The sequence below is a fragment of the Cyrtonyx montezumae genome, unplaced genomic scaffold (assembly GCF_038088225.1).
Source record: "Cyrtonyx montezumae isolate F1298 unplaced genomic scaffold, pur_monq_1.0 scaffold_23, whole genome shotgun sequence".
NCBI lineage: Eukaryota > Metazoa > Chordata > Aves > Galliformes > Odontophoridae > Cyrtonyx > Cyrtonyx montezumae.
This window is the reverse complement of record NW_027071970.1, coordinates 7,096,840-7,123,880: the sequence shown is the minus strand read 5'-3', so window position 1 is coordinate 7,123,880 and position 27,041 is coordinate 7,096,840. Positions and strand designations below refer to the sequence as shown.

The window sequence follows — 27,041 nt, the reverse complement described above, 5'->3', positions numbered from 1 at the left end:
AGGGGGCGCCGCGCCGCGCCGGAGGGGGCTGCGAGCCGCCGGCGGAGCCCGGCGAGGAGGGGTCGGCGGAGGCGGCGGGCGGCGGCGGCGGCGGCGGCGGCGGGCGGCGGCGGGGGCTGCCCAGGGATTGTCTCGCTCGCTCCGCGGCAAGAAAGTTGGGCGGCGGGCCCCCGGCCGCGGAGCGGGGCCCCGGAGCGGCGCTGCCCCCGGGGAGGGGGCGCCGTGCCTGGATTATCCCGAGCCGGGTCGGAGCCTCACGGATCTGCCTCTCTCTTCCGCGCCGAGTGAAGCCGAGGTGTCCTCGTCCTGATCCAGATAGACCCCCCTCCCCCCCCCCCCCCCCCGCTCCTCTGTGTTCTCCCCTCCTCTTCCCGTCTCTGCTATTTTTTTTTTTGGGGGGGTGGGGGGAGGCAGGGGGGTGGAAATTTGTCAAGGTCATTCCGTGGATTTAATATTTTTGGTGTGTGTGTGCCGCTCGCCCCGCCGCCACCCAGCCTTGCTCTGTGGATTACCATCGCCCTGGATCCGAGGCGCTGAACAGCAGGATTTTTGTTGTTGGTGGTGTTGATTTTTTTTATTATTATTTTTAATTATTTTTTTCTTAAATTATTATTATTATTATCTTTAAAGGGCTGCGGGGTTCGGAGAGGGGAAGCGGAGAGTTGGAGGGGGGCGACTTTTAACCCCCCCACCCGCGCCCCCCCCGCCCCCACCCCCCCGCGCCCGGCCTTCTCCTGTTTTATTTTTCCTTTTTTTTTTTTTTCTTTTTCCTCCTTTTTTTTTTAATATCTATCTATATATTTTTATTATTTTATTTTTGCTTTGCCTCCTCTTCGGAAATGGATGGGAAAATCCGGCAGAGCCGGAGGTCGAGGTCGCAGAGGGACCGCGTGCGGCGGCGGGAGGCGGCGGCCCGCGACCCCCGCAACCAAAGCCCTTCGTCGGGCTCCGAGAAGGAGCCGAGCCCCGGCAAGGAGAACGGTGCCCAGAACTGCACGGCCCCGCGGGGCCCCCCGCCCGCCGCCCGCACCGCGCGGCCCCCGCGCCGCCGCCGCCGCGAGTCCAGCTCCCAGGAAGAGGACCTGATCGATGGCTTTGCCATAGCCAGCTTCAACACGCTGGAAGCGCTGGAGGTAAGAGCCGAAAGGGCGGTGTGTGTGTTTGGGGGGGGGGGGGGAGGAGGAGAGAGGAGGGAGTGTTTTTTCCCCTCGTCTGGAGGAGGGGGTGGGAGGAAAAAAAGAAATAAAATTTGGAAGAGGAAAAAAAAAATATACAAAGCATTGTGCTTTCCGGAATGCTGAATGTTGTCGGTGCCCGTTTGTGGGTGTTGAGCACTGTGTTTGCTGGGGGGGCAGCTTGCTGCACGCGGTGCCCCCTGCTTGCCCTCGCTCAGGACAGGAGGGCTGTGTCGGTGCTGGGGTGGTCCCATGGTGCGGCCCCAACCCCCCCCAGCTCGCAGAGTTTGTGTTTGCCCCGTGCCAAAACGTGACTTGATCCCAAGATGGTTAGCAAATGGCCAGCATTTGACATTTTGTGGAAAAGAGATGTTTAAATGGATAATAATCCCTCGGCTGTAATTCCCATTTTTGAAGTAATTGAACAAATTCTTCATCTCTTGTTGACTGTACATATTTTTCTGGTGTTAATAGGCTGGCAAAAAATATTGCTTGTCTAACTTATTACAAACAATATTTGCTGAGCAAATACTGCCTGCCTTGTCTGGGCTGAGCTGAGCAGAGCAGGAAATCCAATATTTTCAGAGGGGCATTGACAAACTGCAGCTTTGGCTTTTGGTTTTTGCTTTGTTTGTGCACCCTGTGGGGTGCTTGGGGAGCTTTGGGACATGGATCCCAAGTGCACCCCGTGCCTCTGTCCACTCCCTGTGACACAAGTGAGGGCAGAGCTTTGGGTGCTGCAGGTGTCCTGCTGCTATGTGTTGATGAAGGGTGTTGCACAGGCTGCTGGACGGTCCCAGTGTTGCAGTGGGATCCCGTGCTCTGTGTCACCTCTGTGCTGTCCTGCTTGGGAAACCTCTGCCCCAGTGCTGGGGGACGGATCCTGGGGAGCCCACGCTCCCTTCACATCAGTGGTGAGTGGAGCTGAGCAGTCCCTGAGTCCCCAGGTGTGTGTGTGGTGCTGTGCTGGTGGTTGGCCTTCACGTTGTCACTTGTGGGGTGTTGTCCTGGCAGGAAGGCCGGCACTTTGCCTAACGCAGCTGATAACAAGTGAGGGATCTGCTTGTGTGCCTAAAACATGCCGCAAAACTGTGTCATTTTTCTTTTTTTTCTTGGCTGTGCTCTTAGCCAAATCCGCATCAGCCGAGAGGTCCAATTAAAGCCCCCAGCCTCCACCGAGCTGTCAGCACAGAAAGCAACGTTCATCTTCTTGCAGAAATTTTCCCCCACGATGAGCACATTATCAGGAAATAGAATTCAGATGAGAGCAGCGTGGTCCCTCTAGGGCTGGAGGGAAAACTCGGTGCTTTTCCAATGGGATGTGCCCTGCTATCACATCAGCGGGGCCGGAACCTTGATAAGGGGCTGGGAGGTGACCTTAAACTTTGCTCACCCCTGCGGACAGCTGTCTGTGGGAGCATTGCATTGTTTTGTCCTTTAGAAAAAAAAGATATACAGATCTTTTTGAGTGGTCCCCTCTGAAATGTTACACGCTAGTGGCTGAAATAAATGGACTCCTGTTATTTCCTTGTGTGCAGGGGAGTTGTGCATGCTCCAGCAGCTCGGGGCAGTGGTTTCCTCCAGAGGAGTGTTTCCTTCAGGTACAGGGCTGAGAGGTGCTCTCCCCGCGCTCTGATGTCCACATGTGCTTCATAAATTGCAGTGGCACAAAAAAGGGAGAAACTGCTCAGTGTGGTGTGGGTTTCTCCTCGTTCATGGATGCTGCTTGGCAGAGCTGGTGGAGCAGGGGGCCAAGGGGCTGTTGGGGCACAACTGCTGGTGTGCCCGTGTGCTTGGCTGCCTCTGCGGTGTCACTGCATGCTGTGGCCATGGGGCTATGGTGTGCTTGGCTGCAACAGGTGGTTTTCTTCTGGTTTGGAGATGAGCCTTTCAGTCTGTGTTCATATATGTTATTTGTTGTTGCTGGAGTACTTAAAATCTGCCGTGACGAGATTTTGCAAGTAAATGAGAATTGGACTACCCAAGTCTGCTTTGTTTGATTTCTAATCCTAAAAGGAGCCTTTGTTGTGTATGTGGTAGCTCCTTGCGGTCTGTTGGTGCGTCCTTCTTCTAGGTGTGTTTGTCAGAGGGCGGTATGGTGACCTGTGCTATAGGCTAGCAGGGCTTTGGGTTTCCCCCTGGAAATTAAATCTGAGTGCTGAGGCAGAAATTTATGACAGAAATGTTGGGAAGACGTAAGGGTTTTTTTAATTAGTTTTTAATCTCAAAAAGCTGTGAATTCCCCTTGCCCACTTCAGAAAATCCTCAGCAGTGGTGTTCCTGTAAGCACAGGGTGCTCCGTGGCTCCCTCACACCGACCTGGTGATGGGAGCAGTTAGGGGTGAGCACTTTGTGAAGCCTCTCATCTCTCTTTGGCATGAATTCTGGGCATTTGGGATGTCTCATTTAACTGGTGTGGAAGTTGTCATCTGAAAATATTTTGTCTTGCTTCTAGGGTACCCTCCCGAGGTTCGACTTACAGCTGTCTTGCTCTGCCCCCTTCATGGAAAGGCAGATTTGACATTTATTTATTTATTTAAAGGAAAGAAAACAATCACAGACAGAGCCCAGGAAGCTGAGACTTCTCTTTTCCCTTCCTCTCCCTGAACCTCCTCAGATAAATGTGACTCCCTCTCAGGCTCTATCCCGTTGGTACATGTGTGGGGTGCACATCCCCTTTGGGCACGGCACCGGGGCTAAAAGCCAGGACGTTGGGTTTGCACAGTGCTGGTCATCGCAGTGTGCTGCCTCCGGGGAGATGGATGGGGGATTTTGGGGCACCTCATGAGATGAATGGGACGGAGGGGAGAGTGTGTTTTGCCTTGTTACTTTCAGATGAAGCTGCTCGTTATTCGTGGAGGTGATTGGTGAATCAGAGTGAGAGAAGTGAAATGAGTGAGTGGTGGCTGAGGGCTCTCTGATCATCGCTGTTCCTTTCAAGTACAAAAAACAACCCTAAAAGGGAACTTCATCAGCATGTTAATGAATGCGATCTTGGAGAGCAATTGTTCTCCCGAAGTAGTCATAAAGATGTGGGGTTGTGTTTTCCTTTTGGCTTTTGTTTATCAATTTTACAAATTCCAGCAAAGTTTTGGAACACTGTGTGGAAATTTTAACTTTCTGGGTGTATGTGTGTGTAAGAGCTGTGTGTATTTTTTTTTTAAAGGAATGTTTAACCTATTTATAGCATCTCCTGGAGGACTCACGTGCAGGCAGGCGTTGGGCAGCAGCAGGTCCATGGGTAGAGCAGGTTAAGAATTGACCTTGTGCCCACCTTGTGATGCTGGTCTCCTCTGGCCCCTGACCCCAGGGGTTGAGCACAGTGACTTCCAAGCACATCCCCCAGTGACCACGCTGCTGTTGGTGTCACAGGGTTCAGGGAATGCACACGGTGCCAGCACGTTCTAGACAGTGTCCTTGGGTTCTTCAGCTGCTGTCCTGATGAGGCTGCTCTCGTGTGTGCTGGTGCTCTGATCTCCCACTGATAAGAAAAGCAGTGTGTGTTACTGCAGCTTCCTGCTCCAGAGGTCTGTGCTGGCTCTGCTGGCCTGGCTGTGCAGCTCCTCATTGATCAGATCTCCCTGTGCACTTCGCACTTCTCTGTGGCTAAACTGATGTTTGAAAGCTCCTAGGCTTAAGCATTTTTTTTCCTTCTACTAAATAGCCATATGATTTTGGTATGAAGTCAGTGTTTCTGGTGGACAGTTGGTCCTGAAAATAGTTTCCAAACTCAAGGTGAGGAGGTGACTTTGTAGGCAGCACAGTGAATGCCTCCTGATTTCCTGCAGGCTTGTTAATCTGCGTCGATCTGCTCTCCTTGCTGTTGGTTTTCCGTCTGAAGCAGGTACTCATGGTGTGTTTTTGTTGCTATCAAGGAGTGAGAGGTGATGAGTACAGAACTTGGGGGCTGGAATGAGATGATCTTTGTGATCCCTTGCAAATCAACCCATTCTACAGTTGTAAAACAGAGGGGCTGTGTGATGCCAGGGTGCCCGCTCAGCCCTGAGCAGAGGGACCCAGTGCTGGGTGGTGGTCTGGCTCTTGCTGGCGTGCTTTGCCTCACTAGTGAGCCCTGCTGGGTAGGGTAGCACACAGGTGGGGTTGGCTGGTGGCATTGTCACCAGGTACAGGGCCACTTGCACAAGAGCTGTAATTGCAGCCCTGCCAAGGGCAGTGCCTGCTCACCCAGGTCACCGGCGTGCCATTAGCAGCAGCAGTGCCATTGAGCATAGCTGTGGTGTCATGGGGAGGAAGTGGCGTGCTCACCCCAGGCCGGGCTGTGGGGTGCCTGTGCTGTTCAAAGCTCAGCCTTTCCTCGGTGGGCTGAAACCTGGGGTGAGAGGTGGGATGAAGCTTGTTGCACCGACAAGCACAGAGAAGATGAATTGTTATTCTTAAAAATAATAATAATATTTGAAAACACAGGGTGTTATGTATTGCACAGGCAAGATTTTTGGATAAAAGGGCCCTAGCATAGCTAGTGTTCCACTTAATCCAAATAGTGGATGATACTGGACCCAAGTTAGTGTTTGCTTGTAGCACTGCACTTGGCTGCTTGTTTAATGGGAAGTAAGAACTTTGTTGTCCTCCCAGTATGTCAAGGGCACACATTTTTATGTTTTATCTCAATTATTTCCCAGAATGGGCCTGAATATTAGTGTTTCTTTCTGGGAAAATAGCAGAGCAGAGGAGCTGGGAGGGATGTGTTGAGCCAGGCACATGGCTGTTCTTGAGATTCCTGCTTGCTGGGCAGGAGGGCGGATGGGTTGCTCTTCTGTACCTCTTTAAAAATGCATTGAGTGATGTAGATGTGATGCCTGGGCTGCAGAGCTGCACTCATGCAGCAGTACCCACGGCGATTGCCCTGCTTCCTGCAGCTGTGAGGTTTGGGACTGGTGTTTTCATTCTGATCTCCTGCTCTCTTGTTTCCTGGCCATGCAGTGCATATTTGTGTGGTGCTGCAGGTGGCTTCCCTCTACCTGTACGGATCATAGATGTCTGGAGAAGGTCTGCAGGTACCTGGGAGCTCGCTGCTGTGTGCCTGCAGGGCTGCTTCTCTGGGAGAAGGCAGCATCTCCAAAGCAGCCTGTCCTGCCCTGTGCAGTCATTTTTTTCTTTTCTTTTAAAATAAAGTTTTGAAATACAATGTAGAGGACTTGCACTTCAGTATCAGTTGTATGTGAACATCCTGCTGTAAGTGAGAACAATTTCCAATTCACTGCACTTTAATGCCTCCAGTTTATCACTGTAAAGGTGTAAAAGAGTTTTATGTAGGTGAAGTGGCTCTTGCCGTTTAAATATCTTCTGGCTTTGCTGTGTTCCAGCACCACGAGAGTTTTGCTCCAGTCACATTACTTGCAAGGCCTGAATGCAGTTTTACTAGCTCTGTTCTGTCTCTTTGAAAACCGGCCTCCTCCAAAGCTAATGAAATTTTAAGAACACTGTTGTGATGCTGAAAGGAGAGCTAGTCTTCATGTTATTGACCCCATAGGTGTGAAACTGAGGAGAGGGGTGAGTGCTTTGGAGCCACCGGGATGGGGAGTGCCCTGCCCTGAGGGCAGCCTGCCTCAGTCTGTAAGTTTGCTGTTCTGGATCTGAAGTTCAGAAGTGCCAAGTGAAATCAGGCACTGGGGCAGCTCTGTGTGTAGCACTCAATGCTCCAGGATGAATGGAGAGCATTTCCTTTGTAGCACTGTCTTGCTTCAAGCCAAAAAGAGACTAAACTTGAACAAAAGTTGCATCTGCAAGGTCAGTGGTTGGCATGGATAAGGGGATTGAAGGGATCAAAATGATTTCCCTGTGCTGCTGGCTGCAAAACATGGGCTTATGGCACCATTCCTCTTTCTCCCATTGTGCTCAGAGCAAAGCTTTTTTTAATCTTGTGCTGCCTATGTATAGCTGTGCCACATGGATGTGGCAATGGGAAATGGTGCTCTTGGGCTCTGTCACTGGGCCTGGGGCACTGCTGATGGAGCAGGATGGTGTTGGGCCTCTCTTCTGAGTGTACTATGAGAAGTGCACATTTATGAGTGTCTCTGTGCTGCACTCATGCCTGCCATCTAAATGCAGTGCTTGTGGTGTTTGCTGTTGAGTACCATTGCATTATTTTCCCTTCCAACAGATGTTCATTCTAGGTCTGTTAACAACACCTGTAGTCGTTTGGTGTTTTCTTTCTTGTTTAAGTGTAGATTGATTTGCTCTGCAGCCAGATCCCTCTTCTGGGCTCTGCTCGGTGAGGATGCTTGGGCTGGAGGAAGCGTGCAGCTCAGGTTTGGGGCTGCTGGCTGGGACGAACTGCTGGACACCCAGGTCACATCCCAAACCCCTCCTTTTAGGCAGTGAGGCTGTGGATTGCTCACTGGTAGCTCTTCAATCTACTGGAGAGCTAAAAAACAAAAGTATTTTAGGGCAAAAAATGTCTTGTTGAACCTCGCAGCGGTGCCAAGTGCATCAGCTAATAAATACACTATTGCTGTTGATGTTTTTGGGCTCATAAATGTCTCTTGCGCTGCTGTCTGAGGACGTGCAGCCTCTTTATCCCCTCCAGCCCAGTACATGCTGCACAGGGGGGAGCAGGAATCAGAGTACTGTGCAGCTAGGAGATGTTTATGGAATCAGCCAAACGTATATAAAATTATTATGGTGTTTTGACAGCTTGTTAATAACTTGCAACCAATGGAAGAAATGGAATTACAGCATTCTTGGTCTTTGGTGGAACCTTGGCATTTCTTTCAGATTGTAAAATTAAAGAAAAAATATGAAAGCCATTAAAATAGTTGGACGTAGTGCCTGGGAAAAATGATGGGCCGCTTAATTGAAAAAATGCTTCATTCCAGTTGGAGTTCATTGCAGTTTGTCTCTATCTGTCTGACTGGGTCCGTAGTGGAGAGGGATGAGACCCCAAAGCCCATCTGAGAGAGAGTGCTGGGTGTCGCTCAGTTCTTCGTCTCATCTGAATGGAGTGGAAGGAAATTCGAGCGAGCATTAGACACAGGAGAAGTCTTGTCACCTGTAATGACTAAAATCCCCTGAAGTGTTGCCAGCGTGTACTTTAGGAATCATATAATTATATGATTATTGAAAGAGACATAAAAGACCTCATGGCAAAAACCTTGGAAAGGGGGAGGGGGGAAATCCATATGCAAATGAAGATACACAGAATTTGCTGTTGCTTTTTTTCTTGTTATTTTTCAGTGCAAAGCTCAGTAATTGCTTTTATGGGGATTACTTAATAAAACTGGGACATGGAAAGGGGGGAGACGTTGTTTATGCTGTGTCACAGGACTGGCTTGCATTCCTATGGAGTCAGAGTATAAATGAATGCTAAAAGTAAAACTACAGGGTGGGTTTTCTGCTAACAGAAAATAGCTATTTGTTGTAACGTTATCCTACAGTAAAAGCGTTCTGTGGTCTGGCGGTTAGCAGAGGGGCCGGAAGGTGAGATAATGGGGTTTTCTTTCTGACTCGGCCATGGGCTTCCTGCTGGAGTTTGGCAGGTCCTGTCCCTGCGATGCTTGGGATGCTGTCCCCTGCCCTGAGTGGCTCTTGGCTCTCCTTTAGCCCCTGGCATGTGGAAATTCAGCATTAGATTCCTCCCGAGCTCCACTTTCCCCTGAAGCACAGGTCTGGAGTTGAAGAGCCGAAGCTCTCCTCAGCTTCAGCTTTTCCTTACCCATGCCCTGGATTTGTAGTTTTGCTTCTCACAGAAGCACTCATTCATGTGGTTACAAGGGAACTCTCCTGATGCAGAACAGACCCATATCTCAAGAGAGGATTTTTTTTTTTTTTTGCAAGATAGGCAGAAATCTCCTTCGTTTTTCTTCTCAGAATTCCTAAAGCATTTGGTGCTTTAAAAAGGGGGGGAAAAAAGTCATGCTGCTATTAGTGTCATGTTACTGAATATTTTGCAAGATTCTCTACAGGAAAAAGAAGCAGAAAGTAGCATTTGCTCTGGGATTCTAGTCTGAAGCGAAATAGCACCAAGTTGTGATGTAAGTTTGTTAATGTGATTTTTAGCTGCAAATGACAATGGTTTTCCAACCAGATGGATCCTATAACATGCCTGCTATCAGCTCGTCCATCACACTCCGCAGATGTCTGAACATTCATTATAATGGGTGTGTGGTAATGCTGCTGATTACATCGAACGTGCTGGTAAACCTGCTGCAGTCTGATTACCATTGCCCTGGTGGGTGCTGGCCCTGCAGGCGCAGAGCAGAGCCCTGAGGTCCTTGTCACTGGGTCTTATTGTGGGAAAGGTGATCTTTTCAGCAGCTGTTGGAGATGAGGTTTTTTAGAGCCTCATGTTATGCATCAGACCTTCAGTTCTAAGAAGGAAGCTTGTGTTTTGGCAGATATAGAATGTGCCATTTCCAAAGCAGAGGTTATGATCTGGTGTAAAAAGGGCCTATGTGCAAAATATGTTCCCAGATCACAAACTCAGATAAACAACTATGTGTGGTTTGTTTTCATAAATGCTTCCAAAGAATTATTTCTGAAGTTGCTGGGGGGTTGAAGCAGCTGTTTTCAGAGTGTACATCTTTGGGTTCTTAGCTTCACCCACACGGTGCCACGAGGAGCACAGTGATGGTGCTGGGGTGGCTGAGCATGGATTTCCACCTGGGAGGGGGAGCTTGGGGTGTGCAGGGCTGCAGACTCCGTGCTGTGGCCCTCCCCTGTGCTGTGGGCTCCAAGGGCTTCCTCAGTTATTTGCCTTGAGCACTGGCACACGCTGTGCTGCTCTGGTGTCAGGGCTAGCAGGTGAGCAGCTTCTTGTGGAATGCATCTTGCAAGCAAATGCACCTTTCCAGCGTTGTTTTTTTTCTTTTCGCACTTTGATTTTTATGTAATTCTGATTTTTTTTCCGCTCATTACAGCGAGTGAATTTTCACTGTTTCAGTACTCTTGCCAGGGAAAAAAGGAACAAGTGCTGAGATGGAGGAATAGATTTTTGTCTCAAGCGATACATGAATTCTTTTTGTTCTTTTACATCTCCCTCCCTCTGTGCATGTGTATGTTAAAATTCCCGTTCCCTGTTTATAAATGTTTAGCAGCTGAAGTCGCTGGTGTTTTTCAAAGTAGTACCTTTGCGAGGTTGAGAACATAAGCAAAATGTGATTCTTCACTCAGTCTCAGCTGAATACTGTAGGAATAATGAGTCTGTGCCTACAGCACAAACCAGGACACAAAAAGCATGCCAATAAGAATACAAGCCTGGGGGAAGAGAGAGTGTGGTGTGTTTTAGCAACTGTAGTGGAGCATCCCTGCCTGTATTTTGGGGCTGGGAAGGCTGCCCTGCTGAGTTGCCTGGCTGGTGCTGTCCCCTGGGCTGGGCATGCAGCTGGCTGCGTCTTCCTGGTGATGGAGGCACGTTGAAAAGGGCCAACGCAGATTTCTTGCAACGAATTCCTGAGCTGGTGAAGGGAAGAGAAATGGGTCAAGCATCTTCCTCATCAGTGAATTGACATCCTATGGCTCACACCTCTCAAGTAGCAACATTCACATCTTCTGGGGGGTTGCAGGTTCCTTCCAGGCAGGTTTGGGTTACACCTGAATTATAAGGTAAAGTCTTCGTGGTGATGTACAAATTATTTTTTTTAGACTATCTACTTCCTCTAATAATGCACTGTCTAGTTTTAAAGCTGAATGAACTTCAAATATCATCTGTGTTTAACAGCGTTTAATCCTTGTTTTCTATTTTATTTAGCCTGAATAAAGACAGTGTTGTATTCCCTTTAGGTTATGGCCATGGAAATGGTTTGTCTCTCATTTAATTAAAGAATGAGACAGAGTGCCTGGTTACTTAGTGCTGCTCCTGTTAATGTTGAATGTTCATCCTTTGCCCCCACTTTTTGATGTAGATTTTTCTCTAAAGTGTTTTAAAAATATGTTTCTAAAAGACCTAATTAGGGTTGATATTTCTGTATCTAGGTTTGTAATGAAGCTTTTATAATAGGGACACCAGGGCATCAGCACTAAATACCAAGAAAATTGAGCCTATACGCAAAGCGATGTGTGTAATTTTGAATAAAAACAAATGCCCTACAACTTCAGACTGTACTACCTGTTGGTGCAGTGCTTATCCCAGCTCAGTGTGCCCTTTGGAGTGAAGGGGAAAATGGCATCTGACTAATGCCGAAGTAATTAGTCGCTTTGCTTTATGGTTTGGGAAAAATCTGCCTAGGCAAACACTTCCCGGCTGGGCAGATAGCTGTGTGGCTGATTCTGTTTTAGGTCCGATAAAGCGTCGTTCACACCTGCTCAGAAAGTAATGGGGGAATAAATGGGAAACCCGAGCTCCTCAGACCGGCAGTGCTCTGATGCAGGGATTTATTTCATGCATGGTGGCCTAGACATGAAACAAATGTGTAGAAAAAGGAATTATGTAAAATTGAAAGTGACAATTATGCAAACATTCCGGCTGAGGAAGAAGTAAATTCTTCTCATTTTCCATGTGCTCGGCTTCAGCGCTAACGAGCAGCCTGTTGGGGGTTTTTCACGTCCACGTCTGTATCTGTCATCTCACTCATCACGGCTGCTTCTTGTTTTGTGTTTTCTTTTTTGTTGTTGCTTTGACCTTATTTTCCCTTTTGTTCCATGGCTCCCTCCCCGTGCTGTTGGCAGGTAGCCTTGTGCAGAGCTGCCCTGTTGGGTGTCTGTGCTGCCTGGGAATTCCCACTGTGCAGTAGCAGGGAGGCACAGCCGCGGCTGCAATCTGACATTGCTATCTGCCTGTGCTGCAGGGGACGGTCCTTTCCTGCCTTGCCCCGTTGCCTCCTGTGTGCCAGCACCAGTATTTAGACTGGCACGGGGAGAGGGTGAAAGAAACCACTCTGCTGATGCAGCTTGAGCCTCTGCAAGTGGGGCTGTGGCCAGGTTCACCCTATAGTTTGAGTCACCTGGGAGGTGGATCTGCAGACAGGTTTGGATGGTGCAGAATGGTGATGATGCTTTGCTGGTTCTTTCCGTACTGCTTTAAAGTTCAGCTTGTGGAGTTGGGCTGAGGTGGCCAAATGTGGGGACTGATGGGAAGGGTTGCTAAGAAAGAAGAAAGCTCAAAGCAAATTGCTCTGAAAACCTGGTTTCCACCTTGCTTTTAGTGATTAATTTCAATATGATGGGGAGAAAGAGTCTCTTGTTTGTGCTTGGCCAGGTGCTTCAAGTGAAAGAGGTATCTAACCCTGGTGATGGCAGAAGGTTAAAAGTAATTCAGTCTGTAGATGGCCTTTACAGCTCAGTTTACTCAAGAATTCTTTCTTTTTAGCCTTCTTTTCTTCTTGTTCCTTCCCTCCTCAACTTGTTTGTGGTGCTCACGCTGTACGAAGGGGAAGTGCATCCTGAATATCAAATCCAGAAGCAGCTCTTCTCATTAGTGTCACTTTTCCCATGCTGTGGTCCCACAGAGGGATTGAAAAAAGCATTGGGAGGATAAGATCAGTGTTTGAGCCCAGCTAAAAGATGACTTTGCTGTGGAAAATGGTTTTAGTGGAGGCTGGTTGTGTGGGGAGAGTGAGAAAATTGCACAGGAATTGTGCAAATTTCTAAATAAAAAGAATTTAATTGCATTAACAGAGGGGGAGGAACCCTCTTGTATGCACATCGGAAACTTCAGTGAGCACAAGTAACCTCTGTGGCACAGTAGTCATTGACCTTGTCAAATCATGCCATTGGAGGTCATGTGTGGCAAAGTGGGTTGCCACAGGGGATTAGCACATGTGGGCAGAGGGGTTTTAAATCTGAGTGCACATGCCAAAACCCATCTCCAGCAGTGCATATGGATTCATCAGAAAACCCAAGGAGAGGAGATCAGACAGCACGTGGTGTGGGAGGGAGTTGCTGCGGCCGGGCTGCAGCTGTGGGAGCAGGGGGATGGCTGGGCTGGGCTGGGCTCAGCTCACTGGTGGGATGTGCCTGGAGCTAGGCAGTAAGGAGCTGGGAGCTGTCCTTGGCCATCTCAGGTTTCAGTAGTTGTGGGCTCACCACTGCCTTTTTGCCTCAGTTGAGGAGTGCGGCAAGAACGTGAAACTAGTGGGTTGAATACAAACGGTGTAGATATAAATGAAGATACAGATGGGAATGCCTGAAGCATGGGGAAGCAATTCACTGCTAGCAACTGATCCATTTTCTCTGTGCCTAGAAAGGAAAACGTTGAAGGCTTGAACTTTCCTGCGTTGTTGAAGTGTTTAATAGAAAGCTTGTTGGCATGGCATCCTTGAAGCCTAAGCAGACGAGTGTGAGGCTTTGTACAACCCTGCTCTGCACTGCCCTGGGTTGGTAGGCAGGCCCACAGCATGGCTTTCTGTTTATTAGCTGACAAGCAATAGCTTACAGCTCAAGCAGGAATGCAAGTGCTGCCTGTGTGCTTAAAGCAGGTTCTGTGCAGGATGGAAAATCATGTGCTCTGTTATAGCCACACGTGTATTGTGTAATCAGAGCTGCCAAGGCCAGGCTTCAGTGTTAGACCTGTGACCCCCCTGCCCCAAGCAGAGTTACCCTGGTGTATGGGAACTGTTGAATCACGGCCTGAACCACTCATTGGTCACCTGAGGTGAGCACCGAGTCAGCCACAGGGGCACAGGCTTCCCAGTGCTGATGGCTTTCTGTGCTTTTTGGAGCATCTGTCGTTTTCTGCCAAGATGTGTTTGAGACCACCAGGACTGGGCTCATGTTCTGCAGCTGCTGTTAGGACCCAGGCAGAGTGGCTGTGCTTGTGCTGCTGTGGCTGTGGGGCTCTGAGCAGAGCCTGGCTGCTTCTGCTTCGTTAGGGCATGTGCTGCTCCTGATCGCATCCCAAATATTAGGCTGGACTTGGGGAATTAAGTGTCGCAATTATGAAGCGGAGGGAAAAACACTTATGTGGTGGCTGTGATAGATTAGTCATTTTGTACCTCCGAATAGCCAATTATTCCTCTGACTGGCTTTTATCTGACCAATTTGCATGTGCAGTCATGGTAACTGGTTTGCAGATTAGGCACAGCGTTTCGTGTAGATCTGATGTCGAGTTTCGGTCTGGTCTGCTTGGTGCTCACTGGGAGCAGGAAGCAGAACACATGGATGAGAGACTTGGCGCTAAAGATTACGATGAGCAGCTTGGTATTTTTCACTCTCAAAGCCTTTTCACTCTTGCAGGAGACAAGATGGCTCACTTTATCACAGCCTTTTCTTTTTCTGTTTGTAAACGTGTGACGAGGCCGTGTAAAGTGGTCCCAGCCCTGTGGAACCTGCAGCGCAGATTTCATAGCTTTGAGAATGTGCTGTTTGAGGGCTGGGAACTCGCTGGAGCGTCAGTGCATTTCATAAGAGATAGGAAGGGGAAGAGCTGGAGGAAAGGAGGAAAAATAAACCGAAGTAGCGTTGAGTGACTGAGGGTGAAGTCCGTGTCATAACTCTGCCTTTGCTGGTGACAAGCTTCCCTGTCTTCTCTCTGATTTTGATCTTGGCTATATGGGTGTGCTGCAAATTAACAAAATGGTTATTTGATTTAATACTGTACACCTAAAGAGCTAAGTGAAATCTTAATTTGAACAATATTAACAATTCAGATAGCTGTATTTTGCTATTAGGTTAAATATAAGCTCTGTTCCTGTCAGGGATTTGTGTCCATTTAGCATGCTGTGGACTTTGCGGAATCTCTGATACGAACGCTCTTTAAAGTGGAGAAGTGGGCTGAAATATTTTCCAGCAGTCAGCTAGCTTTTTAAAGCCCCATTTGCTTCAAATAAGCGAGCTTTTTTTAAAAAACAAACCAATAAAAAGCGCTTTGCGAGTGCAAGAATAACAAGATACTCTTAAAAAAAGCCATTTTTTTTGTGTGGGCTCCAGCTACTCAGCTGTAGTTACCTCAGTCTCCAGCGCTGCTAAAGACAAATTAAGCTAATAAAACGGTATCTTGCAACATTGTAGCAAATAAATTATTTAATGTGTATGCAAGTAGCTTGCTATGCCAAAATTAAATTCTTTAAGCCTTTGCTCTTTGGATGAGGAGTAGAGGCTGTTATAAGTGTAACCCTGTTCAGGGTCTGCAGAGCAGTAGTCCGGTAGTGGCCTTCTGGTGTGTTTGAGGAACGTGGATGGTAAGTTGAGATATAGTGTAAGGAAATCATATCTTTATTTTCTTATAAGTGGAAAGGTGATCTTAGACTGATAATAAACTCCTGCATTAGAAGGCAGGTTCTGGGGAGGCTGCTGTATCCACCTGTCTGCATGGCACGGCCAGCCCTGGCAGGTAGCTGAGGGCGTTCCTGGCTGTTTGCATCAGATTCTGGCTGTAATAGTGCATGTGCGTGCACGTACGTATGTGAGTATGTGTATTTCCTCTGTGCCCTGTATGTTAAACAGCTGGACCTGACTTAGATTTGTTTTGCAAACTCCTCTTTATTCCTTCGCCTGTTCCTCTGGGACCGACCCCTGGCCATGAGTCTCCTGGTTTTGTGTCAGACATACTGTATGGATAATTACAGGCACACGAGCACCTCATTTTAGGTTACCTGAGCTGCTTTAACTTGTGAGGCTTTTCACATTTCCAGTACTGAAATCAGCATGCGAGGAGTTTTATTAAAACTGGCTGTCAAGCTTCATTTCAGCAGATTTTTATTCCAGCAGCTGCTGAGGAGCCCCTCCAAAGCGATTTCAGCACAGCTTGAGGGGACTGGGAAAATCAGAGTTGAAAATGGGGCAGGTCATGCTTTTTCCACCCCCCTCCCCTCCTTCTCTAGATAAGTTATATAATCTCCGTTCCTCTGTTTCTTCTGTAAAACAAGGATAACTTATCTCACGGCACTTCTACTGCTTAGTAGTTGTAAGCCCTGCATGCAGGATCTTTTTTGATAGGAAGTACATTAAGATTAAAGTACATGGTGTTTTGTTCTGAGGAGTTTGAGGATGAAATTTGTAGGCAACCGTAAGCTGTGTGTTTGTTTATGATAAAATTGGGAGATGAAGTATAAAGGAACAGACACTGGTACTGGCCGTGTAACTTGCAGCTTTACATCACAAACAGGCTCTTGTTTGTGGTGATAAAGGCAAGAAATCCAGTGTATTCTGCTAGCTACAAACAGCTACGAGGGGTAGAGCTTTTCACTCGTTCAGAATGAGCTTTTTCTCATTCTCCAATCAATCTCAGCTGTTCTTTTTAAGAGGGGCTTCTCTCCACCTGCTCAGTAGCTGTGAATTTTTGTTACTGTGAGAGTAAACAAGTGTCTTTTGCTGCTAAACATCAATCGGTTGTCGTCGCTCTCTCCTCCCCCACTTCCTCCTATATTAGGATTTAGTTAGCAAAATTCCTTCCTCCTTTCCCTCTTCAATCCTTTAGCTCAGTCAGTGCAGACAGCAAGCAATAGGTTGCTCATCACTATTGCTCTCCCCACGCCTCCTTTCTTTCCTCTGCTTGGTGCTGTAAAATCCCATTGAGTTCCCGCAGCCTGCCTGGCTCGGGCACTGCAGCAGCGTTGGGAATTCCCACAGCACAAGAGCTCTGCGGAGCTGCCCGGAGCAGATTCCTATCGCTGTGTGCTGCCCTTGGGATTTCTGCATCTGGCATGCCAGAGGGCTGCCAAGTAATGTTGCTCTTAGGCACAGGACTTTTCTCCTCTGCCCCATAGCTCTCCTGGCTGTTGTGTAAATACTGGGGGATTTGGAGGGATGAGTTTTGTGGGCACGTTGAAGAATTATGGAGGAAAAAGGTGGCTTGGTGGCCTTGCAGTGTGGCTTTGTAACTGTTAGAGTTGTCTCCTCTTTAATGGTCTGCTGTCTCAAAGCTTTTGGTGGCAAGATTCAGAATTTATTTTTAATCTTGAGGAAGAAAGATGGAATCCTGAAGGCAGCCTCTCTTCCAGGCTGTGTTCCTGAGTGTTTCTGGAGATGCATTCATCTGTCTGTCCTTGCAGCCCCTGCCACAGGAGCAGCTCATCATCTTTGCAGTGCTGTGGGTCATTCTCTCCTGCTTTTGAGTCAGTACCTCTCCAAGGCTTTGGGGAATTGTTATGAACACTGGGCTGCTGGTAATCTGCAGGCCTCTTGAGTCCCAAACAAGTGGGGAAAACACAGTTGCAGTGCATCGCTGTTCTCTTTCTCATGGGCTGCGTAACCTGTGGTACTTGCTGACTGCTTGGTCACTGCTGAAAGAGAATCCTGCCATGGGAAAAATGCTCTGTTGGGACTCTGTCCTGCTGTTCAGCTGAAGCCTTTTCAATAAGTGTCTGTGCTGGGTGGGGGGGGTGAGCAGTGGTGGTGGGTAACATGGTCAGTGCGTGCAGTGTTGTGCTGCTGGGTGTGCAGTATTGGGTTGCTTCCTCTGCCTCATCGTGTTCTGTCCGTGTTCCCTGTGCATCAAAGCTGAGGGAATGGCAGGGAGTTGCACAAAGCTGCCTTTCTTGTCATATCTGCTCAAATCTCACGTGACAGTTGGACAGAAGCTGTTTTCACTGCTTGAAGTGAGGGGGAGGTGGAATGGGTGGTGGATTTAAAGAAAACTATATGTTTTTTTCCTATATGCAGGCGGCTTGTGTTTGTGGTGGTGGTGTGGGCAAGGAAGCACTTCGTTGTGCAGTCTGCGTCGGCTCTATGGTGGAGAGAGCTTCCTCCTGAGTATGGGTTTATCCCCGTTTTGCAAGCCAGGGTGCCTAGCAAGTCTTGCATACACATGCCTAAAAACTGATAAAAATGCATTGAAATTGTACTGATATTTTTCACTGCCGTGGATTCATTGGGCTGTGGAGGAAGCGAGACCCCAAAGGAGATGTATCAGAGCAATGACCTTGTGAAGCCTTGAGGAAAAAATAATTTGTCAAAGAATGTGCAGTTACTTATTTTAATTATTGTCACCTTCCAGTCCTTCTCTTTGCATCTTTTTCCTGTTGTCTTTGCATCCATCAGTGAACGTTTCTTTTTTCTTCTTTCTTTTTTTTTTTTTTTTTCTGACTGTAGGCACGTGATGCTTTCTCATCCGTTCTGTCTCAGTCTCGTTCTCCCTGCTGGTCATTTAAAGCTTTCCTGTGCAGGAAGGAGCATTGAGTATTAGACATATTGGCATATGTGAGTGAGCAGCAGAATGGGATTTGTGTATTGCTGTGATTTGAAAAATGGTGATCTTTCACTGATGAATTGCTCTCTCAAACTTGAATCTGGCAAACCCCCTACACTGGGCTTGGCTTTCTCTGGGAACTATAAAAGCAGCAAATTTCCAAAACCTTTTGCTAATGGATTACTGAGTAAAGATCAATAGAGATGCCGCGAGAGGAGCCAGACCTGGAAAAAGAACATAGAACACAAGCAGCCTGATTAATTTGCTCTAAAGAATAAAAGCCTTCGGAGATGAGAACAGGGTATAAAACAAGCAGTTGTAGACTTCCTATCTGCTGAGTAGAAAACGTTAACTTCTCAGGTCTGGCAAAGATTTCTAACATCAGTTTTGTAATGGCATTGTGTATCTGGTGTAAGGGGGAATGCCCAGCACCTGGCAAAGGAGCCTCCACACTGTGTCTTGGGTGAGCACTGGGAAGGGGATGTGCTGGCTCCCAAACTAGACAATGTTCCTCATCTTCCAGTTAGGTCCACTAAGCTGCTCAATTTCCTGTCTTTACTGCAAATGGCAGCAGCAAGTTTGCTTTCTTTTCTCACTTCAGATATTTCAGTCTGTATTAAAAAAGAAAGCTGTTTCCTGAGGAGAATTGAATAGACATTTCTGCTCTCTGCTTAGAAAGAAATGGAGCTGAAGGGGAGGAGGTTTCATAGTCACAGCTGTCCAGAACTTCCCATTTATGCCTCAGTGGTACTTCTCCAGCAGCAAAGGTGCCTGGTAGACCCTGTGTTTAAACCGAGAAGGAAAATGTTATCCTAAAATCTTGTTTGCGTGTTTGTTCTCAAGCTTCTTAGCGTGCACAGTTTATTTATAGAGAAAACAATGTCGGCCAGATTTGTACTAATTGTTGGCAACAGTATGTTAGTCCCTCAAATGCTGACAGGGAGACAATGTTTGGTGATTGCAGTCGTGCAAAGCTAAAAATGACTTTAATTAAACAATCATGAGATACACTTTGTGATGAAGGAGCTGAACAGCGGGGTTTGGGGTTGGAGTTTCATTTGTATGTTTTGGGGTTTTTTACTTAGCTGATTGCAGGTGTTGTGTGACAAAATGGATATACTTGTGTTCTGTCTTGAATTATTAGTGCTGGTTTCATAAAATAACAAAACCAAAAGCTATCATCCTCCTTAAAAGGAATGGGTGAAAAGTTCCTCTGCTTCCCGCTGGGCCTCATCCTAGTACTGTAGCAACTCTGTTTCTGCAGCACGTATGTTTTTTCTTCTGTTTTTAAGTTTAGTACAGTGGAGGTCCTTGTGGTGTTCTGGGATTGCATTTTGACAGGGGTTTGTAACTGCTTCAGCCCTGCTGTCCCCTGTGTGTGTGCCCCAGGGCTGGTGCAGTGGGGCTGCCTTCCTGCTGTGAGCTGGGCCTGTGCTTCAGCAGTCCTTGTGTTATTTCCTTGCTTAGAGGAAGGAGAAAGCAAAACTCGGCGTTGGGAAATCCGGGGACAGATGTGCTTTGTGCAGCCCCTGGAGAGCAGTGGGTGCTCTCTGCAGCACTCAGCACAAGGCATGGCAGGTGGGCTGCCCGCGGGCTGCCCGGGCTTTCTGAGGATGCAGTGCAGTGTGTGCTGCTGAGCAGCATGCCGGTGACATCAGGCTGTGCTGTGATGGCCTGGGGCTCCAGCTCCCTGTGATGAGGAACCTGTGTCTGCAGCTCCTGCTGCAGCTGCACAGATGTGAACAGTGTGCCAGGCCCACTGCACCAGGAAGGGATCTGGCCAGTGAGTGCCAGCAGCTATTTGCTCTCTTGGTTCAGAATTAAAGAGCACAAAGCAGTTCTTGCCCCAAAGTGTTTGTTTTTTTACTGTGTTTGCCTGCCTGACAAAAGAGCAAAGATTTAGTGTACTTCAGTGGCTGGGAATGACATGCTGCTCCTCATCTGAGCATCTGGGGTGGCTGAGCTCTTTGATCGAGCAGGTTGGCAGGTGACTCGTGCTGCCCTGACCCCAGCTCCCTGCTGCAGCAGTCCAAAGGAAAAGGGAGGGAGTGAGGAGACACCTAAATGCAGCCCAAAGTGAGGACTGTTCTTCCAGAACTCAGAGAATGAGTTGCTGTTATCAGAGGCCGTCAAGGTGGAGGTTAATCATCCTTTTGAGATCTGTTTTCTGGATCTCTGCTTTTTACCTCCAATCAGGGCAGTTTCAGTGTGGATTTTTCGATCAGCACCTTAAATGCTGTTGTCCTGGCTCATGGGGCACGTGAGAAATGTTCTGCTGAGCCTGCTGGTAGTGCTGGGGAGCTGCCAGAGCTTTGCGTTGCCTTAGGGAGATGCTCTGAGCCTCCCGAGGCCCCGCGAGCAGGAGGGGCATTTGCAGTCTGAGGGTGCACAAGGGGAGGCCGTGCAGCCAGTGGGAGTGCTTGCTTACTGGTTTGGAGGTGTGCTTTGACACCATGTGCTTATTGTCAAGTTTCGTTATAGCTTTGCATGATCTTCATACAGAAGTTTGGGAAGGAAGGGGGGAAAGACTTGCAGAATACTGATAAGTGTTCTCAAAGTAATGGTGTTAGATTTCTCTTAATTTTTCTTTAAATCTGTATGTGCTTGCAGAAGGTGATGCTTCTGACTCTAGGGAGGTTCTTATTACCAGCCCTGTGGTCCTGATGATGGCAATTGTAGTAAATGAGTTTTAATAAATATGTAATTATGGTTCTGTTGCACTTCCTCTGCCCTACTGAAGTACAGCTGTGATTTGGCCCAAAACACCTGTTTAGTTTTGTTCTATAGATTAATGAGGCATATGGGGATGTTTTTTTTTCCTTTTTCCTCGAGAAATCAATTACGTATTTTATATAATGCCAGAACAAACAGTGCATTCCAGAGCAGAGCAGGGAGCCCAGCAGCTTGCCTCTGATTCCAGTGCTACACCTTGTCTACCTTAAATCTCTGACTGCTTTAAAACCACTTAGAATTAATTACAGAGGCTTCAGACCTTCCCTTCTTTGGCTCCTGCCTACAGTAGCGGCCGCAGAAATGGGGACTTGGGTAGAAATAAACAGTGTTGCATTTCATCCTCCGGTTTGAACTTTTTTTTTCCCCATCTGTAGCCTTTCAAGTGTCCCTGCCTATTGAAATGTGCCTATTGGTGCTGAATCAAGAGGCAGGGCTCTGCCAGGCTCCGGAGTGCTGTGCAGTGACAGCGCAGGGGAAATTAGGTGTTTCAAAGAAATGAACAAATTAAGGAGTAAAGAGAGCATCTTAACATAGCTCAGCTTTAAAGGGCCTTTGAACATATATCATACAGCTGCTGGGTCAGAACCGTACTGTGTGGCTTGGTGCAACTGCTCCTTCCCCTTTTGTTTGCTTGCATTGCAGAATTGAGGGGAAGCAAGGAAGGGCATCTTATACAAGCAGGCTAACCCCAAGTCTTGAATGAGTTGGTTTGTTTTGGGCTTTCTTAATTGTTCTTTCAGCACCAGTAGGTCACATATTTCACAATTCTTGCTGTGATGCAGTGGTTATTAAATTGTTTTGCTTGCAACACCTCAACACACTTCTGTTCCAGTGAATGCTGTGGTCATGGAAGTTTCTACCAGAAGTGGATGTATTTGTCTAACACCTTTAGAGCATCTTCATCATGTTTAGCATTTTCATCACTGTTATAAACTGTCTTTATTTGCGAGTAATGGCTAAGATACCAGCAGACAGGCAAAACTGGGTATCTGTATGTGACTGCTGGCACAGGCAGCTGGATGTAAGGGGCTTCAGTAGAGCAAATGGGCAGAGAGGGGGAGGAGGAGATGCAGGTGGGCTGCTGCCTGGCAGCCTGCTCAGGAAACAGGGTGATACTCTGTAATTTGCTGGGCTGGAGTCTCTGCAAGTGAGCTGGCGTGGCTGCTTGCGTCAGTTGGCTGGAGATGGTTTGAGGTTCTCCTGTGTCTGCTTGGATTGTGTAATAAATGAATTTAATTGAAAACCAAACCCCAACAGACCGAATGCTTTGTGTCTGATGAGTAGGGACAGCACTGGTATTTTTGCCCACATTAAAATATCTGCTGCTGAAGTTGTTTGTGAGTAGGTGATTCTGGAGGAAAAAGAGAAAGCACTGGTGGGACTGTGGCAGCGCCTGTGGCAGTGGAGGTGCTTACAGGGCAATGATGGTGCTGCTGCATACCTGCTTTAATCCTCTTGTCCTTCCTCTGGTTGCTCCACAGAAATGCTGAGGAGCCTGCTGTGGCCATCTCGGAACAAACAGCTTTTATGCTGATGGTGCACTGTGAGAAACTGCTCCAGTTCTAGTGAGGCAGTGGGCAGAAACAAAGTGAGGAGCTTGGTTGGAGGAAGCAGAGCATGTTCCAATTAGCCAGAAGAGGCAAGAAGAAAAACACTGAGAAAAAACCCAAGCAAGCAGCCAGGAAAGCCGGCACTGTTTATTTTTGGCTGGAGCTGCTGAATGGAAGCTGCTTGTAGCTAGTGTTGTCGGTGGCAAGGCACAGCCAGGGTCGGGTTACAGCTCTGATTCAGTGACCAGCAAAATGGTTTTCTCTCTCTCCTCTCCTCCTTTCACACAGCCCATTTGAAGCACTGCTCTCTTTCTCTCCCCCTGGCCCTTCTTCCTCTTCTTTTGGGTGCTCTGTTTGTCTGTGGGTGTTGTGAACCTTGGAGGAAGATGCCAGAGTCGTGCAGTCACTTCCAGCAAATCCAGCAGCTCTGTAGCTGTTCCATGGTAGAGAGGAGCCCAGGTGAGATGGGCACTGGGGCCAGGGGCTTCTGAGTGCTCTGTGTTGGGGTAGCTGCTGAGCTTTGGGGGCTGTCTGTGTGCAGGGTGAGCAGATGTGGAATTGCACGCATAAGGCACTGAGTAGGTTGTGTTTTGTAACGCTGGGTTTGGGCACAACAGTGCTCGGGAGTGATCACTCTGATATGAAATACAAAATGGAAGGAGAAATGGAGAATTTTTATTTTTTAAGAAAACAACTGGAGAGTTGCCTTGAAAGTAGAAAAGCCTTAGCAAGATGGGTGGGAGAAAAGCCCTTTGCCTTCTTGGCTCTGTCTGCCCCTCTCTCTCTCTCTGCAGGCTGCTGCCATTTGCTTTCTAGGGGGGCAGAGTAAGGCGGAAAAGGTGAAAGCTTGCATTGCTGGCTGGAGCAGGATGGGCAGCCTGGGGGAGCTCAGACTCCCTTCCTTGCACTGGGATGCCTTTTCTGCACTGGGGAATGGTTTTTCCCACTTGTGCAGCTGGCCTGAACGTGGTTTTGGGCTACGGCACTGAGCATGTTTCCACCTGAGTTTGCAGTTGTCTGTACGCTGGGTATTGCATAACGTTTTAGGAATTACAGCCCCAAATGTGTGCAGGTATTGCCAATTCCAGCTGTGTTTTCACTGTGGGCATGGTCACGGTGCTCAGAGAACTTCAACGTTTTGTGATTTCCAAACGCTGTTTTGAAGTAAGTGAATGTTCATAAAGGATGCAGTGAGTATCGGATGTGGAGCAGTTGTTTCTGTAGCAGTGCATCTCAAAGCACTAAATGAGCAAACTCTCACAACTGTAACATGGGGAGAAATGCTCTGCTTCTTCAGGAGCAGTGCTGCCAGGGTGGAATTGAGCCAGCGAAGGAAAATCCCCCCCAGCCTCCTCTGAAGTGTAGTGAGGCCACAGTCTGCTGTTCTGATGGATGCCTTTTGCTACAGCCTTATGCTTTGTTTCCAACAAGCTGGGAAGCTTTAAACCCAGGTAACAAATACTTGCTAATTTGAGCTAATGGATATCTTGATGCAGCTGTAATCTTCTCATTTGCTTTAGTGGCTTTAAAAAGGAAATCCAGATCTTGACGTTATCTTTTTGTGTGGCCAAACTGCTGGAAAATTGGATGTTTCCTGGACAGGAATGCTCAAGCTGCTTTTTCTCTTCTCTGCAAATCAGTGATTGTTTATTTCTTTCCTACTTAGAGCTCCCTTCTTGGGAAGTGTGCAGGAGCTCACAAACAAAGTTCAGCGTATGGAGCTCTTTGTAGAAGTGCAGATGTGAGCAGCATTGTGTGCAGTGCTGGGGAGCCCTACTGTGTTTGTCCTGCACCCGTAGTAGTGAGAAGTTAAACATTAGCTGCAGATCAGCCATCCTGCAGCATCTCTGGAAGTAACTGGAAATCCATCTAATTTCGAGGCCAAAAAGTAATGAAAAGCACATATGTGTGACTGTCACGAAGAAAAAACAGCTAAAGATTGGAAAGCTAGTGTGGTCTTATCTCAGTGGGGAAAAAATTAAGGGTTTGTTTGGCTCGAGTTATTCCCTTTGTCTGCTTAGTTGTGTCTGATGAGAATCGATAATGACTGTCTTGGTGTGGAACTGGCATGTTATGGAATTCTCCATCTCTCCTTGGCCACCCGCTCGCATTGCTGGGATGGCTGCTGTGTGCATAGCAGCCCGATGAAAGCCATGGGCTTCAACAGAACCCTGGAACGTGTCACTGACATTGGCATCTCAGAAACTGCAACCAGTGTTCTGGGGTTTGAGCAGCCCAGCAGAGCCGAGGCTGGCTGGAGGGCTTTGTTTGCCTGCGTGGCTGTGCTGTGTTGCCGGTGCTCCCGCTCAGCCTGCTGCCTTGCATCAGCAGAGCTTTGCTTGTGCTGCTTGGGGTTACTCTCAGGCCACCTTTTAACTGTGGCTATTTGAAAGAATTCAGTTTTTTGTGGAGCACATAAAGGGCTGTGTTTTCAGAGGCGTTTGTGCAGCTCTCCTTTGGATTAGTGCTGTGAACATAATGTGTTTTTTGCTAAAATTAGAACTCTGTCCTTTGTTGAGGTGCCCTATAAATGGTGGGATGCTCTTGCACTTCGACATCAGCCTGAAGTGACAGTGGTCATGCAGGTGTTTATAGACTGAGCTGTTCAATATGTGTTACTGACTTAATGTGCTTGGGTTGTAAACCCAGAGAAGGAGGGGCAGAGCATCAGCTAATATCCTGGTATGCTGCGGTCTCTTCCCTTCAGTGCATGTACTCAGGGCAGCTACTTCCTGACCTGATCCACTTTGTTCAGATGCATTGGCAGTGCCCTCACGAGTGATGGGACTGGTGGATAACTTCAGTCTGGAAGTGCTTAAACAACTGACCTTTAATAATGGAAAAATCCAGAGTGGTTCTCTCTCGAAAGGAAATGTGTGGAAGCTCTGGATGGAAATGGTTGGTGTGTGTTTCTGGAAAAAGGCTGTGTGCTGAGCTGTATAACCAGGTTCTTCCCATCAGGATGCTTGCTGGGAGGAGGGTGTGTTGCTCTGTTGGTGCAAGGGAGCCTGGTGTGTTCCCTGGTACGCGCCTGCTCGTTTGCTTGAGATACGAGTTGGGAATTTAAGGAGCAAGTGTTGCTGTCGGTAAAAGCAGATGCACTCCAGCTCAGTCCTGTAGAGACATCTCTGCATGTTTACAGCTAAGGAAACGGGGAGTCCCATGGGATGTCAGTGGAAGGACTTGGAAGCCTCCTATGGCTCTCTCCTGGATCAAGGCTAACGCCTTCGTCTCTTTTTACCTTCCACTAATATCTTGTTAGCCAAAACAAAAAGAACAGTGCATGAAAACCGTGTGGCAGCACTTGATTTCTTATTCACAAAGTCCTGGAGCAATTCCTAGATTTTCTGGTAAGCTGTTGAAATGACTCTGGTTTCCCTGCTGCTAATATGAACCTCGTTAGTGAGACGAAGTGAGAAGCGCCAATCTGTGCTACCCTGAGCCGGGAGAAGCTGCACTGCGGTGTGCTCTGCTTGCTCGGCCTCTTGGCATGCATGCCATCATGCCACAGCTTGCCTCTGCCCCTTCCAGCTGTGCTGGGCCAGGAGGGCTTTGTCCTGCCTGTGGCACAGCCTGAGGAGCTGCTGCCTTTGAATGGCATTTGGTTTATTTGTCAAAAGCAAACAAATGAGTTAACTGGCTGTATGTGGTATTTATCCCGTGGAGGGGAATGAGCTGTGCTACAGTACTGTGTCCTGCAGGTGAGCCCACATCACCTTTTTGTTCCCTTTAGCAGGTGTTGGAGTCTCATTGGAGTGGATGGGAGACTGCCATGTCCCAGTGAGGGTTGGAGCTGGCTGCTGCTCAGAGCATTTCTGGGCCTTTTGAAAGTGGAATTAAGACCTTAAAAAACAGTGCAGTTTGTTGGCAGGAAGCACCATGATGTATTTTATTTTCTGTGAGCACCTTACCTCATTTCTGCAGCAGATTCCAGTTGGTGAGCAATGAAGCTAATGAACACAAGCTTTCTCCAGTTCCTTGGGTGCAGGGATGCATGCCGTAACTGTAGAGATGGAGGTGTCTGACAGCTGCTCCAGGAGCAGAACACTGGCTTGGTCATTGGGCATTAAATTCAGTGCAGTTGTTGCACAGAAATGCTGCTTTGTTTAGGCACTGCTCTGAGTCAAAAGTGGATTGACAGTGAACTTCTGGAGCTTGAAATAAGTGGGAGCAGTCATTGTTAATTTGCGGGAGATAAAATAGATCTTCCACAACTTCTAGTTGGTTTCCTTTTTTGTTGGTGGTGTTGGTGTCTTTTTTGGTGGAGGCATCGTGCGTTCTGGAGAATGAAGTGGGAGCATTAATAATTGAGGAGCTTCACTAGCTTTGCTTTCAACTGGGCTGTTTATGAAAGGCATCACTAGACAAAAATAACATAATGTTTTTGGAAGCAGAGGGAGTTGGACTAATGCAGAAGAGCACAGCAGCTATCGAGTGCTTGAGCACGGCTGTGCAGTGGGCTGATGCCAGCTGTGCTGATGGCAACTGGGGACAGCTGGTCCTGCAGGGAGACCTGCATCCACACCACCGGGCAAGCATTGGTGCCCTTACCACCAGAAAGGA

At 47.9% G+C, this 27,041-nt stretch overlaps 1 protein-coding gene across 18 annotated transcripts in view; it reads left to right on the top strand.

Annotated features, from left to right (window-relative positions):
• Positions 1–390: 390 nt before the first annotated feature.
• The window catches only part of FBRSL1 (fibrosin like 1), a 415,130-nt gene continuing 388,479 nt past the window's right edge, over positions 391–27,041 (top strand). For all 18 annotated transcript variants that reach the window (XM_065739042.1, XM_065739039.1, XM_065739036.1 and 15 more), the window contains exon 1: positions 391–1,133. In XM_065739042.1, coding sequence (XP_065595114.1) covers positions 840–1,133 — 294 coding nt within the window. In that variant the 5' untranslated portion in view covers positions 391–839. The remainder of the gene's footprint in view (positions 1,134–27,041) is intronic.